General features: G+C 42.1%; 1 protein-coding gene across 4 annotated transcripts in view; it reads right to left on the bottom strand.

The window, feature by feature from the left end:
- Window positions 1-3,368: 3,368 nt before the first annotated feature.
- The window catches only part of LRCH1 (leucine rich repeats and calponin homology domain containing 1), a 212,503-nt gene continuing 200,981 nt past the window's right edge, over window positions 3,369-14,890 (bottom strand). For 2 of the 4 annotated variants that reach the window (XM_070471234.1, XM_070471236.1), the window contains one exon: window positions 3,369-4,412. In XM_070471234.1, coding sequence (XP_070327335.1) covers window positions 4,302-4,412 — 111 coding nt within the window. In that variant the 3' untranslated portion in view covers window positions 3,369-4,301. Of the gene's footprint in view, window positions 4,413-11,885; window positions 12,961-14,890 lie in introns of those variants that run through there. The other 2 variants (XM_070471233.1, XM_070471235.1) reach the window with 2 other exon arrangements.

Raw genomic sequence — 14,890 nt, 5'->3', positions numbered from 1 at the left:
CCTGATGCTGGGAGGGATTGGGGGCAGGAGGAGAGGGGGCGACAGAGGATGAAATGGCTGGATGGCATCACCGACTCAATGGGCATGAGTTTGAGTAAACTCCGGGAGTTGGTGATGGACAGGGAGGCCTGGCATGCTGCGATTCATGGGGTCGCAAAGAGTCGGACACAACTGAGTGACTGAACTGAACTGATCTGAACTGATAGTTCAGAACCTTTATAGTTCAGGATCTTTACCAAAAAAGGTCTGTCTAGTCAAACTATGGTTTTTCCAGTAGCATGTATGGATGTTAGAGTTGGACTATAAAGAAAGCTGAGCGCTGAAGACTTGATGCTTTTGAACTGTGGTGTTAGAGAAAGCTCTTGAGAGTCTCTTGGATTGCAAGGAGATCCAACCAATCAATCCTGAAGGAAATCAATCCTGAATATTCACTGGAAGGACTGATGCTGAAGCTAAAACTCCAATACTTTGGCCACCTGATGTGAAGAATCAACTCATTGGAAAAGACCCTGATGCTGGGAAAGATTGAAGGCGAGAGGAGAAGGGGACGACAGAAGATGAGATGGTTGGATGGCATCACCAACTCAATGGACATGCGTTTTTGAGCAAGCTCTGGGAGTTGGTGGTGGACAGGGAGGCCTTTGCTGACCATGGGGTCGCAAAGAGTTGCACATGACTGAGCGACTGAACTGAAAGTTCAGAAAAAACACTGGACTCACAGGAACCACTCCATAAATTCTGGCTATTTAGGTAGCCCGTTAGCACGTGAGTGTGGGGAGTACAGAGAGCTCTTTAGAGGGGAATCCTGCCTTACCCACAGCCAATGGGACCTGATCTCTGCTAGCTGACCTCCAGTGGAAGATAGATAACCAGTCCCACTGGCATCACTGCTGCCCTAATCTCACCCCAGGAGAAACCGGGAAGTACTCAGATACAGCTGGTGACCGGAATTCAGTCTCTGGGACAGTCCCCAGCTGTGGTCAGTGTTGTGTGGCTGAACTGCAAGGGTGACCCTGATGCAAACATGCCCTGCCAGGCTCCCCCCAGCGCTCCCGCTTCCATCCTCCCCCTTGTCCTTCACGGTCGTTCCGGTCAACTTAAAACGCAAAGCATCTGCAGAGCACTGGACTCCTGTAATGTGCAAGAGACCATGATGGCTAAGCTTCGGGTAAGTAGCAGCACTTCCAGTCAAGAGCCTCACAGGCCAGGTATAGCTCTTCTGACTCAGTAGATATGGTTCGTAAGTGTCGAGGCCCTGACTGGTCCCAGCCGTCCCTGCTCAGGTTGTGGGTCTCAGCCCTTGTGTGTGGGTTGGGGTGGGGCAAGAAAGCAGAAATGATCTGTCCCTGTTTTCCCTTGAATTCCTCAAAACAGCTGCTCTTCTCCCAGAGGTAGGCTGGACGTGTGGGGAAAATGGTAACACCGACCTGGATTCATGGGAAGTGTAATCAGGAAGCCACTGCACTCCCTGAGGGTCGGATTCCTCAGTAGACAGTTGGGAGGCAGGACCAGACCCCAGAGTTTCACAGCAAGCATCACAGAACCTTCAGACTTCCTCAAGGACACTTCTGGGGCCACTACCCAAGGGGCAAGTGGAGAGGTCTGATATACGCATGGACCCCAGCTGCCCTCCCTCACCTGCCCCCCCACAATCACAGCAACTCTGCTCAAGTGCTGTATGTTCTGTGGGTTCCAGGGGAGACCTTAGTTTGGATAAAAACTGTCCTATCCTGTATATGCATATTATATTTATATTTCACAATACATAACACAAAAACATATATATACACTAGATGATTGCTACAATCTGTTTCATCAGTGACACTCTGGATTTCTTTTCTGCATCTGATGGGTAAGTCAATCAGAAGATGCTTTGTACAAATTCAAAGTTTTAATGGCTGTTAAATCATAAAAGGAAGGATATTTGCACTGTGCATATTCTGTCCACTTAGGGCACTGTCAGCCGGCCATGCACATCTTATTGCACATATAAGCAATGGACAAAGATCTTGAAGACATCTTAGCCACACAAAGGATTCCATTTTGAAGAGGAAAAAAAAAACCATTTTACAAAATATTGAAGCCATTCATATTATACAGCCAACTGCAAGAAAATACTGAAAATTAGTATCAAAAGAAATATTTTAATTCTGAAAAAAAATCTTTCAAAACAAGGATTACAGAGTTTCATATTGCCATATATACATGTAAAAAAAATACTTCAGGACCCTGCATTTTCAATGCCCATCAAGGTGAAGTCATCTGAATTCCTATTTCTATCATCAACCTTTGACTGTGGCTTACATTGAATACGCTCTTTGTTCAAAGTGTTTTCTCTTTTTTTTTTACATTGTTATGCTATTTGACAAAACAGGTATTTGTGCAGTACAGGAAAACATTAAAATATATTTTAAATTAGGTTAAAGTGCACAGTACATTTGATAGGAAGTAACTGCTAGCTGCCAATCCAAAAGACTGTTTTCAGCGCCCCCTCCCCCTTGCCCAGACGGGAGGGCAGCCCTGGCATCGGCTGATGTGTCTGTGTTCAACGCATACTGTCCTCCTGGTCTCTTTCTTTTGTGTTCACATCTGTCTTTTCTTACAACTTGTGACTGCTGCTGCTCTAAAAACTCAACAATGGCTTTTCATAGAGGCAAAGGTGCAGTCAGCATTCACAAGACTTTGAAAGACGCATTCCTGGGAAATCTGTACCTGCAGGGTGAGTGCACATGCATGTAACTGCCTAAAATAGGTTGTGTGTCTGTGAAGTCTTAACGTGTCTCCCTCAGACCAACACGGATCCCTCTCCTCTGCTGGGCTTTCTCAACTCATTGTTTTCTGTGAACTTGCTCCCTCCTGGGCCCTTCGGCTCACAAATACTACTTACTTCACCTTTTCCTGCACCCACCTTGGTGCTGCATCCACCTGCCCCACCAATTCACTGACTCACTTCTGCGGTTTCACGCCAGACCTTGGAGTCTTACAGTGTTTTATGAGCTACTTTGAAAGCCACCAGCTAAAGCTGCAATAAAACAAGCACGTCTGCATCTCAGAACTGTTGCCTCTTTTAAAATGGGCAGCTGTAGAAAGCGCTGGTTTCCTGACCAAGTCCTCTGTATCTTAAGTTACTTCTTGATCACTCTTCAACAAAGCTGCCCTTAAAAAACTTTCTGGTTACAGAATCATCTTTTTCTCCTCTCCACTCTCCTACACCACTTCCTTATTACCTACCTTTGGTGCTAGACTTTTACCCAGGTTCCAGTGCAAAATTACACGACAAGACACATGAGGCCAACACTCATTACTTCTTTGCGTTAAAACGTGAATGTTTTGTGCATAGCAAAATAAGTATGAACCCAAAAAAAGAATTGTTCACATTTTTATATTCAAGTTTAATATGTCTTTTTTTCCATCACAGCTATTTACAAATAACTTTGGGGTGCTCTCTTGATTTCAGTCAGTTCATTATATCAGGGGACAACAGGGCTGCTGGAATGTAGGAAGCTGGATGGAATGCAGAAATATAAATAAGACCAATGTTCCATAAACCAAAGTGTAAATAATGCCTCCCCAGAAAACAGTTCTTGTCACAGAAGCACCTGTTTTTTTTTTTGCTTAAATTTTTTTTTCGAGTCATATACATCAGAAAACATGACTATGGAGACCTAGAATTACTTGCACACCAAAGAGGATAGAAAATAACTCAATATTTATAATATTAAAATAAAGTGTTTAACCACAAAAAAGCAGTAATAAAATAGTTTCCTAGTTTACAATTTGCATCCAAAGGATGAATAACAACTCACTAATAAATAATATTTATATAAATATTTTGTATGTCGAAAATAGTTTTGTTTTTTTTTTTAAAGGCAATGGTCTCAAGAAACTTCTTGAAAAATTTGGTGGTGAAAAACCTGATTGAGTTCCACTCCCTCCACCCCCCTCCCCCACAAAATACACAATGTGTTTGGTTTTAATAAAAACAAATGCATCTTGCTGCAGAAGGGCTGTGCTTGGTGTTTTGGTAATGGCAGTGGGTGAGCGTGGAAGAGATGAAGGAGGCTGTAGAAGGCATTGATGTGCTGCTCCGTTCTTCACAACCAGCAGCCTCATGGGTTTTAGGTAATTACCTGTCTCACCTTAATGTCGGAGTCAGTCACGAAAGGTGGGAAATCTTCTCTCATGTCCTTCCGTCAAGAGGAGCAGGGAGTGGGAAGGTGGAGGGGACAGGTGCTGAGAGCAGAGTCCAGGGTCTCTGACCAGAAAAGCGTCTGAGCCGACCCAAAGGAGAGGAGTTGGTCTCATGTGAAAAGAGCCTTCGTTACAGTTATATCTAGCAAGGCTTGAACGGTAATGCCCACTTTGACCAGGCCTTTCTCTTCAAGGATGTGATGGGGTAGACACAGCTTTTCCTAAAAGGAAGAAGAACAAAGCATTGATTTTTAGATGACTGGAATCTAATGATAAAACCTCGAGACACCACTGATAGGAGTTAAGTCAAGTTCTGTTGTCTGCCTATTTGATCACCTCAGACTGTGCTCTCTCCCTAGCTTTCAACCCATTGCAAAGACCTTTTCTGTGTTGGCAAAGAAAACAATGATTTTCTACAAGTGAGGGTTGTTCTAGAAAGACTTCCAGTCGTCCTGAAATGTGCAAAAGATCTAAACATTTTAAAAAATCCTTGACACTAAATAACTGAGCTACATACAGTTGGAAACCACCCACCAGGAACATATTAGCTTATATTCTTATAAAGCAAAGTTGCAGACAGCCTCTCACACATTTTAAGGGAACCTGAATACTCATTTATACAGACCACACAAGGTTCTACTGAAACCTTTACAAATCTTTTTTTAAACTGGCCATTAACCCTGAGTTAGTTCATTTTATTTCCCATGATCTCTGGAATGGAGGCATCTTTTCTCACAGTATGCAAACAGCCTTATAAATAAGTAATTTTAACCACAGCCTTTAATAGCCTCCCTTTTAAGACTCTTTTATAAAACTGTCAAAGACACAAATGTCCTGCTACTTTCTGGCGCTGTATTTTTGCTCTTGGGAAATGTCCAGCACATACTACTCAAGGCAACTCACTCCCTGTGTGTGGCACCCTGCATGCTAAACTGATGGTTTACAAAAGAGCAAAGACAAAATAACTTTACACGTCTGTCGTTTGACCCTGGGCTAATACCATACAAGGGAATCTCCCAGAGACTGTCTCCTTGACGGGGAAATGACCCCACAGCAAACACTCCCTCTCATGTGCCCGAAGATGCTGTGTTCTCCACAGTCCAGTAACCACTTTTTTTTTTCAAACTGGAGTATAATTGCATTACAGTGTTTTGTTAGTTTCTGCTGTACGACAGAGAATCAGCTGTATGTCTGTATATATCCCCTCCCTCCCACCTTCTAGATCATCACAGGGCGCTGAGCTGAGCTCCTCATGCTATACGGCAGACTCTCACTGGCCGTTTTACACATGGTAGTGTTTATGTCAATCCTAATCTCCCAATTCATCCCACCCTTCCCTTTCACATAGTGTCTACACGTCCCTTCTCTGTGTCTACGTCTCTATTCCTGCCCTGCAATTAACAGGGCAACACTTCTCTGTATTTCATATACATGCATTAATATATGCGTATTATCGTTTTTTTCCTTTCTCAGTGGCCACCGTTTTTAAGGAGAGTTGAAAGCTGCATTAAGCCCCAGGTGGTGGACACAGTGTTTAACTGGAAGCCAACTGAGGTCACCAGTCTGAACTGCTTCCTTTCACGTGCCTCTTGCTGGAGAAACCAGATCTTCCTGTTGCCTCAATGCAGGAATCTCCGTTAAGGTATCCCAAGGACAGATATTCTGCTTTTAAAAAGATCTTTAAAAGACACATGCAAGAACCTGTTCCACAACCTCGAGAAGTCTGTAGATTCTCATCTCGCAGTCTTAGCATCCCCTATCCTCTCCCACTTCCCTAACTTACAGTAAACTCCAGAGTATCTCAAACTCTGACTCCGAGCCTTAAGTAATGGCCATTTGTCAATATAAAACAGCTGATTCTTTAAAATACAATTTGAACAGTATTTCAGTGGCTGGTGTGTATCAAATAGGATTATCTTGTCATCAGTGGTGTGTTCGATGGAGAGGCAAGCTTATGCTGCTCGCCAACTTAGTAGCCAAATGTCAACTTGAGAAAGAATAGGAGGTTCTGTCCGAGTTATGCACTGGGCACTAGGCCACAATGGATTCCTCGTGGTGCCGCAGCCAGAGGTCAGGGTGTACCCTCTCCCAACACCTGTTTGCCATGGCTTGTGAATCTCATTTCATTGCTAAGACTAGGACCACAGGAACAGGAATATATTTTCCTCATTCTTATGGTTTCCACAGAATCCAAGTAGGGAGTTATAAATGCCTACTAATTATGGTTAAGCTCCTGGTGCAAGGAATTCCTTGGGGAAAAAATAAATCTTCACTTTATACCAGATGCCAAGATCAATTTGAGATGAGTTGAAGAGTTAAAAAAAAAATCCCCAAACACTCCTTCCAATCAAATATAGATATGTATTTAACATTTTCTCTGAAAAACAGATGGGGATGAAAATGTGATATAAAATCACAAAAGATAAAAACAATTGATCACCTGAAAGTGTAAAGCTCCTGTGTATCAAAAAACAAGCACTCAATTAAAAGATAAACAACAAACTAAAAAAAAATCAGCTGTATCAAATTACAAAGGGATTATATTGACACATAAGCTCCACAAATCATTGCAAAAAACACTAAGAAATCAATAGAGCACTGAGGAAGGAACATGAATAGAAGTTTAAAAACGAGGGATTTGCCCAAAGCATTTTGAACAAGATATTTTGCCTATTTGTCTTGACCTCAGTGTTCACCTGTGTTTAGCAGCAAACATTCTTGAGTTCTACCACTAACAGTTGCTCAAAGCCTAACCTCTGTGTGCAACTTGGCTTCGACGGGGCTGTCCTGAGTCCTGCTTGAGCTGTTACGTCTCCATCAGTGACTGCCCCAGTCCCACTGATGAGTGACAGCTCCAGTGGTCTGCAGAGTTGAGTTTCCAAGCTAGAAGTCATGCCTGGGAAGGGCTGGGGCTCCAGAGAAACAGGATGGGAAGATATGAGGCCTTGGCCGCCTGCTAACAGGACATGAGTTGTCACATACCAAGTGAGCTCGAAGTCCTCCCACAGAGTTCAAGATTCTCCCTTCCACCCTTGCAGCAGGTGACAAGGAGTAAACAGAAGATATAAAAGGTACCCCTTGCACCCTGTCTGGCTTTCTCTTTTCATTTAGACTCCCTAAGAATCCCTGAGGTGCCCTCAGATTACATTATGGGGTTGGAGGTACCTAAGAAGTCAAGCATCAGATCACAGATCATCTTATAAAAACCACCACAAGTGGGAGGACAGCTCTGACGGGAATTACAACCTGAGGTTCTGGTTGACAGGATGAGCCTGCGAGAAACACCGAGGAGCTTCAAGGGTGGCCAGAAGGCCATTTCTGTCACACTAGTCCTGTCATCGCATATCCCACAGGGAGGGAATCCCTATAGAAGTTGGGATGGGAAGGAACTGCTGTGAGTTTACAGCTGGATGGGAAATGATTTCACCTTACCTTGTGTAATGCACTTAAAAGAGAGAGAGGTGAACATTTACACTGGGTTTAAATGCATTAAAATTTCCATGTTAGAGGAGATGAGTGGCTTCCATTGAGAATGTAGTAGCAGACTGTTCTAGGATAGCCATGAGCTCCTTTGCCGATGCTTTTTAAAGCACAGAGCAGAGTCATAAAGTAGTATTCTGCACATATACACTCTGACCCCCTCTGAAAAACTCGTCAAATCCTTTGCATTGTTTCTCCAATCATGAAACAATTATTCACTCTTATCCTTTCAGCCATCCCTCTTCTGAGTCACAACAAGTAGGGTTGAAAAAGGCAGGTGAGCCATAAAGATTCAACTCCAACTCTGCAAGACTTCTGGGGTACCTCCTACAGGTCTGGCCCCAGTGCTATAGATTCACAGCGCTTTTTTACTTTCTTCTTTTTGACAACTCTGCGAGGTATTGAGTTTTTCTGTAACACTGTATGGAAAAACCTGAACAAACTTTTTGGCCAACCCAATAAAAACAATATTCTGTTTTACAGAGGAGAAAAGGGAGATGTAGAGAGCTTGACTCCGCTACAGACACACAGGCAGTAGGTAAAGCAGGATTTGAACTTGTGTCTCATCTTATGGCAGCAGCCCTTTCCACGACATCATGTTGCTTCCCACAAGGTCCTTGACTGAGAAACGAGTATGTTCCGTCTGTGTCCAGGAGACAGGAAACGGCCCCTGGCCCCCTTGGAGTTCTCTCTAGGCAGGTCCCACCAACTTCAGCATCAGGTGGGCATGAGAGAGCCCTCAACACAGGAAAGGTGTTAGCTCTGCTGGTTAGCTCACTTAGTTTCCTCTGTAGTGAGGGACAGATGTCTTGCTCTCGCAGAAAACGCCTCGTGGGAGCAGGCGGATCGCTGTCCCTGCCCGGCTCTCCTCTTTCTCAAGTTTCTTATGTTCCCCAAGAAGCATGCTGCCTCCTGCCAGGCCACCCGCTAGACAAAATGAAGTTACCCAGGCAGCACATTTCATGTGGTTCAGTCTTTCTAAAATGTAAAGTCCTGGCACTAAACTGACTGAACCTTGAAACTGTCTGCATGGGTTAAGAGAACTTCAGTTCCTGCTCTGCCACGTGAGAACTCTGAGGGGCTGCTTCCTCCGACGTGAAATACAGATCATGTCAACCTCTTCTAGACCAAGAGAATTTCTTGTCAAATCTTCATTTGGTTCTCTGCTTTCCGGCCCAGCTACTGTCTAGAATATTTGTTCTCTATATATACCTACCCGTTCTCTCACCCTTCTGAATCATACCCCCTTCACCTGGCTATTCCTACACATCTTTAAGGCTTCAGTGTAAACATCATGGCTCTAGAAAGGCTTCAAAGACCACACACTCTCATCAGGGTCAGTCCCCCTTGTCCATGTTTCACATACAGAATCTTGTACCTGACCTATCACAGAAACTTACCCACTGAATTCCTCTTTAACTGTCCACTAGGTCCGCTATATAGGGTCCAAAAACCTGTAAGCCAGTCCAGCCTGTGGTCTGTTTTTGTAAATAAAGTTTTATTGAGACATATTTATGAGTCATCTGTGGCAGCTTTCACACTATAGCAGCTGAGCTGGGGAGTCCTAAAGAGAGGGTTTAGCCCACAGAGCCTAAAATATTTACTGGCATTTTATAGAAAGTTTGCCAACTCCTAGTCTAGAATGTAAGTTTTTTTTTTAAGACAAGGTCACGTGTCATGATCACCCTTTTTACTGCCAAGGTGGGGTGCTGCACAAACAATCTTCATTCAATATTTGAAGAATGAATGAATGAACACAATCATAAACAAAATCCAGAGAAAAGCCACAGAACTGGATCCTGATAGTCTTAAGGAAAAAAGCAAACATTCTATATACCTGATTATTTATTGAGAACTAATTTCAAAATGTGAAGCCAAATTTTAAAAGCCCAACCTCCTGGGACTTCCCTGGTAGTCCATCCAGGGGTTAATATTTCACTTTCCAATACAGGGAGTGTGAGTTTGATCCCTGGTGAGGGACCTAAGATCCCACATGCCATGTGGCCCAAAAACCCAAACATAAAACAGAAATAGTATTGCACAAATTCAATACATGTTTTAAAAAGCTTAATCTCCTGAGATAAAATCCCATTAAAATATTTTTCACCTAATCCAGAACCACTTTCAAAATCATAAAATTTTAATTTACTGTCCATTACATTTACCCTGTAGGTAAAACATCCTTTCTCCTTATGATAGAGACCAGCATGGAATTTAGAGACATAACCCTAGCCACCATACACTAAATTTAATTTCTTACTCACAAATAATTGGCCTTTATTTGTGAGTGCCTTTACTTATCTACTCAGTGATGAAAATCCTGCTCAGTGGTCTTGTTTTTGAGTTCTGTGGGGCCCTTTTCGCCAGCACTGTTTTTAAGTGTTTCTCCCCAAGACAGTGAGCTACCTAGGAAGGACAAATCCATAAGTAGAAGGAACTAATAGAACTTACTTAGTGTCACAGATTTTGGAAATCCTGACACTAAGTGGCAAGTTGCCACCAACTGGAAGAACTGGAGAAAGAGAAGTTTCTATTTCAAATAGATCTTTCTATTTCAAAAAGAATGTGTAAATAAATACTTGATCATTTTTATCAGGTATTAGAGGGAAATACTAAAAAAAAAAAGTCTTTCCTGTGAAAGGAAGATTTAGTATGCATATATAAATCACAACTAAATCCCCAACCACCTCTCTTATAACAAGTGGGTTGACCAAGTATCCCTAGTTAGATGGCAGTGGCAGGCACCATGCTAGCATGTGAGCTGGTAAGTGAGCACCTGGGGGAAGAACCACAGGGAGGTTTAATAATACTCTGAATAGAAATGAACAGTAATGGGAAAAGAGTTCATTCCAAGTTTTGCCTAAAGGGCTAAATTAATTGTGTTCTGCTTGTTACCAGACTTTGATGAAAAAAATACCATCCAACAGATCCCCAGAGGAGTAGCACATTAGGGTACAGATGCATTAACGACACAAGAAATGAAAGTGCATCCAAAGAACTACTTCGGAGGCCAGAAGTGAGATAGGAACGCGGCCAAAGAATGATGTCAAGTCAGCGTTGAAAATTAAATCTGCTCTCATGGGATTGTGCTAGTTAGTTTTTATTGACAGAATTTTCTCTCAGGTGGCCACCCAGTAAGTCATCTCTCTTCTTCCTCTGTATCCCCACCCTAATTAAGAAGAAAAAAACCAACAGCTATGACTATGGAAGGGAAGTCTCAGTGCAGTGGCAGAGATGGACCTAAGTGCTGAGTGTAACTCTGGGGGTGCACAAATGAATGTACTGATGGGCCGATAAAAACTCGGATTTACCCCCCAAAATGTGTTTATTAACAACTTATGGCTCATGGTGCTCGTTAGACATTACACAAAGGGATTTTATTGTGTTACAGGTTAATGAGTACAAGACAGCACCAAAGGCAATTCAGTACATCTGCAGGTTACTTATTACACAACTGACGTGAATTAGATAACTTCCACACACCCTGTATTTCACCAATCAACACAAAATCAGGAGGGAAAGGCTCAGTTAACTCAAGATATTACCAAGTAAAGACTGTCTCCTGTTAGAAAATCTGATCTGATTTACCAACAAAGCACCTTTATAAAATATATTCTTCTAACTAGGTGAGTTTTCCACATTCTCAAGTCCCCTAGCTTCATGGAAATGTTCAGAAAAATAAAATTATCTTCTTAGCAGACTGCTTCTATCTAAGTAAATTAGAAATTTATCTTGAGGAAGTGAACTCCATTCTCCCCCTCCACCCAACCTAAGAAAAGATATTTGGCAGCCAGATGTAAATTGAAACACTGGGGAGTCTGTCTTCACCTTGGGCAGAGCCTTCTTGTATTATAAAATGACATCCCCAAATCAGGAATATGTTGGTCTAGATAAGACCACAACGTCCTTTTCTTTAATTACAAACTGATTAACATTCTTCTGAAAGCAGATATAATAATTAACATATAATCCTTTAAGTTTATTAAATATAAAAGTAGCTTGCTAATGTCACTGGAAATCAAAGGTTAAATGGAAATTTCAAGTCACTGGAGAAACTACATTCTTCTAAAATAAAAGCAATCTCATTGGCTCCTACCATAGTAACCCAAGCCCCAGGACCAAGAATGTTCCATGACTCATGGCTTTATTTGGAAATAAATACTGTCAAATCCATCACATTCTAGACTTGAAGTTATGATGTGATGTAGCAAAAAAAAAAAAAAAAAAGCAAAATGACCCATTATATTATTTAAAAATAGAAATCCCTTCTGGAAAATCCTTTCTAAGAGCCTCCGAGTAGACCAAACAAGGAATAAGAAGTAAAAATATACAGAGAGAGTGGTGTGCAGTGGATCCTCCAGGGGGCGCTCTGACAGTGTGAGCCCCTTCCCACCGACCCTTCAGCACAGCTCTCCTGCAGCAGGGCAGAGGGGCTCTCTCAGGGTGGAAGTGGAGGGTCACCCTCCCTGATGCCCTTCACAGCTCCCGCTTCAGGAAGCAGGGAGGAAGCCAAATGGACAGCCAGCAAAGCAATCATTTTCCAGATGGTAATTTTCAACTTGGTCAACAGTGGTTATTATTAAAGATTTTTATGGACCAAATTGGACCCCAAATGCTTGCTTTCTGTCTTCTTGGCAAGGCAGCCCCTCTACAGCTCAACTGCCCAATCCTGCATTAGGATTCAACTTCAATACTGACCCAGTGGAAAGATTTTCATACGCTAAATCCCCTTTGCTCCTGTTCTAGAAACTTCTTCGGCTCTACCCAGGGCAGCAAAGCTGACTGGGAGTGAGAAGAGGCACCGCACAGCACTGCTGCAGGCACTACGTGGACGAGGAAACACGAGGCGTGGGCACACCTAGTCCTCACTGCTTCTCAGCAAGTGAAACTATTTAATGCGAGCCGCGTTCTATCAAGTTTGCGCTTCTGGAAAATCTGATGGATAAACGTTCAGCTTCAAAACTTGAGAGATTACTGAAGAGATGACAGGGATGGAAGTTGGCAAGGCAAAGGCTCGGAGGGAGGAAGGACCCTGTCACAGAGCAGGGGACAGACCAGAGCATAAGGATGCGCATGCAGGCGTTACGGGGACAGAGCATTCCAGCGGTAAGTGATATAGATCAGCACTATAAAGAGAATATGGACAAGACAGAAGCTTAGAAGGTCCCTGGAGCGGAGGGCAGAAGTTGGTTGTGGGGGTTTCTCCCCAAGTGCCAGCAGAGTGTCAACAGTCTTTCGAATGTGACGAAAATCCAACTGCAGGATGTCACCCGGAGAGCAGAGGTCAGCCTATTCCGAGGGCAGCCATCAGAACAGAGAGAGACAGTGCATACAATTAAAAATACACACAACAACGGCTGGAAAGAAGCACACATTTTTACTCACTAGCAAATGGCAAGAGTAACCCTTTATTTCAAGTAGGTAAAAACCGTTTCACCAAAGTTTTTTTTAATTAATTACAAAAGAAAAGCAGCATACCCAAGGACTTCTATGCAAACAGGACAAAGAAATTCTTTACCTCCAGTCTTGCTAGTGAGAAACAGAATGTTCTGTAATTTATGTCATTCTGGTATTCAAAGAGTTTTAATAGTCAAGTGTTCTCATATGTCAACAATGACATTAAAATAAGAGTTTTTCACCTGAGACACATTTAGGGCTTCACCTTACTAAAGGAAAAAATATAAACTTTAAAACTTAATCCCTTTCTTCACCATTCTCTTAATGCATTTTTTATCCTGGTGTATGAAGACTGAATATATATTCTCTCTGAAAGGTAATGCATGCACCTAATTTGTTTTTCTTTTAGAATTATTGATAAACTCTGGGCATTGCTAGTTCTAATAATATCCCTACATGTGCCCCAAAAGTACATTAAATTTCACATTTTTGCTACCGACAGAAACCAAAAGTCTAGCAGAACTTCTTAGATCTGCAGTTAAATAGTAGTACATTCCTGCATAGCATTATTATGTAAATTTCTTCACCACTAAACAGGTATGGTTGGGGCACGGACCTTCAGGTTTTGTCTACATGGCAGTCACCATGCAAGGAGGCGGAACTCTTTCTTTCTCAACTAAACACAAAAATTAGGTGCTGAGTCTTGAGTTGACCTCTGGATGCCTACTGCTCTCAAGAAAAAAATGGTTTTCTTATACCCTGCATTCCTGACCAGTTTCAACTTAAAAATTATAATTGATATGTTGGTATGAAACCCAAGTTCTGGTTTTGTTTCCAAATTAAAAAAGAAGATATTTGAAAATATTTGTGATATATTTCATAAATGCAGCTTTATGTCCAAATTTGGCAAAGCATTTAAATATATATATAATATATATTTTATGATATACTTTGCAACAACATTGCCCTCTGTTCTAGCATCACTGCTAAGCAGAGGCAAATCACAGAGCAAGTGAAAGATGATTCTAAAAGACTATGTCTTTCTCATATATTTTGAAGTTAGCTTGATGCCCCCTGGTAAGGAGGCAAACTCAGTGTAAATGGGTTGAATAAGATTATAAACCTCCCAATCTTAATTTATGAAGGTAGAGATACTCTTAACAGAAGACATTTAAGGAAATTAACAAATCATGTTATATCTATTCAGATCATGCATCTTTTCTCAGTGCATCAGGAGGAATCGAGTGAGCGCTGCTATTTTCTCAAGGATTAAAACAGCTACTGTGTGTGTGTTACTTGCTCAGTCATGTCTGACTCTTTGCCACCCCATGGACTGTAGCTCGCCAGGCTCCTTTGTCCATGGGATTCTCCAGGCAAGAACACTGGAGTGGGTTGCCATTCCCTACTCCAGGGGATCTTCCTGACCCAGGGATTGAACCCAGGTCTCCCGCATTGCAGACATTCTTTACTGTCTGAACCACCAGGCTACTAATAGAATGTATTTCACTAGGACAGTGATGGAGTCAAGAATTAACAGATGGGGAAACATCTAGGAGAAGTAGCTTCCTATTGCAATAATAATTTTCTATTGCAACATTGTGCTTAATCAGTGAACTCTGAACAAAACGAACATAAGGCAGAAGGCATATACACACTAAAATGTGATTGACACAAAAGTGGTATTTCCATGGGTAAAAGCAGTATGTATCTCCAGAATGTATTTCAATACATTTCCCAGAACCTTATGGAAAATGTCTGGTCTGCTTCCCTGCAACTCCATCAAAGAACTCAGATCATCTATGGTTTCCATTCAGCAGTACAT

This window comes from Odocoileus virginianus, chromosome 8 (assembly GCF_023699985.2).
Source record: "Odocoileus virginianus isolate 20LAN1187 ecotype Illinois chromosome 8, Ovbor_1.2, whole genome shotgun sequence".
NCBI classification, from domain to species: domain Eukaryota; kingdom Metazoa; phylum Chordata; class Mammalia; order Artiodactyla; family Cervidae; genus Odocoileus; species Odocoileus virginianus.
Note: the sequence above shows the minus strand (reverse complement) of the source record. Positions and strands in the feature narration are given on the sequence as shown.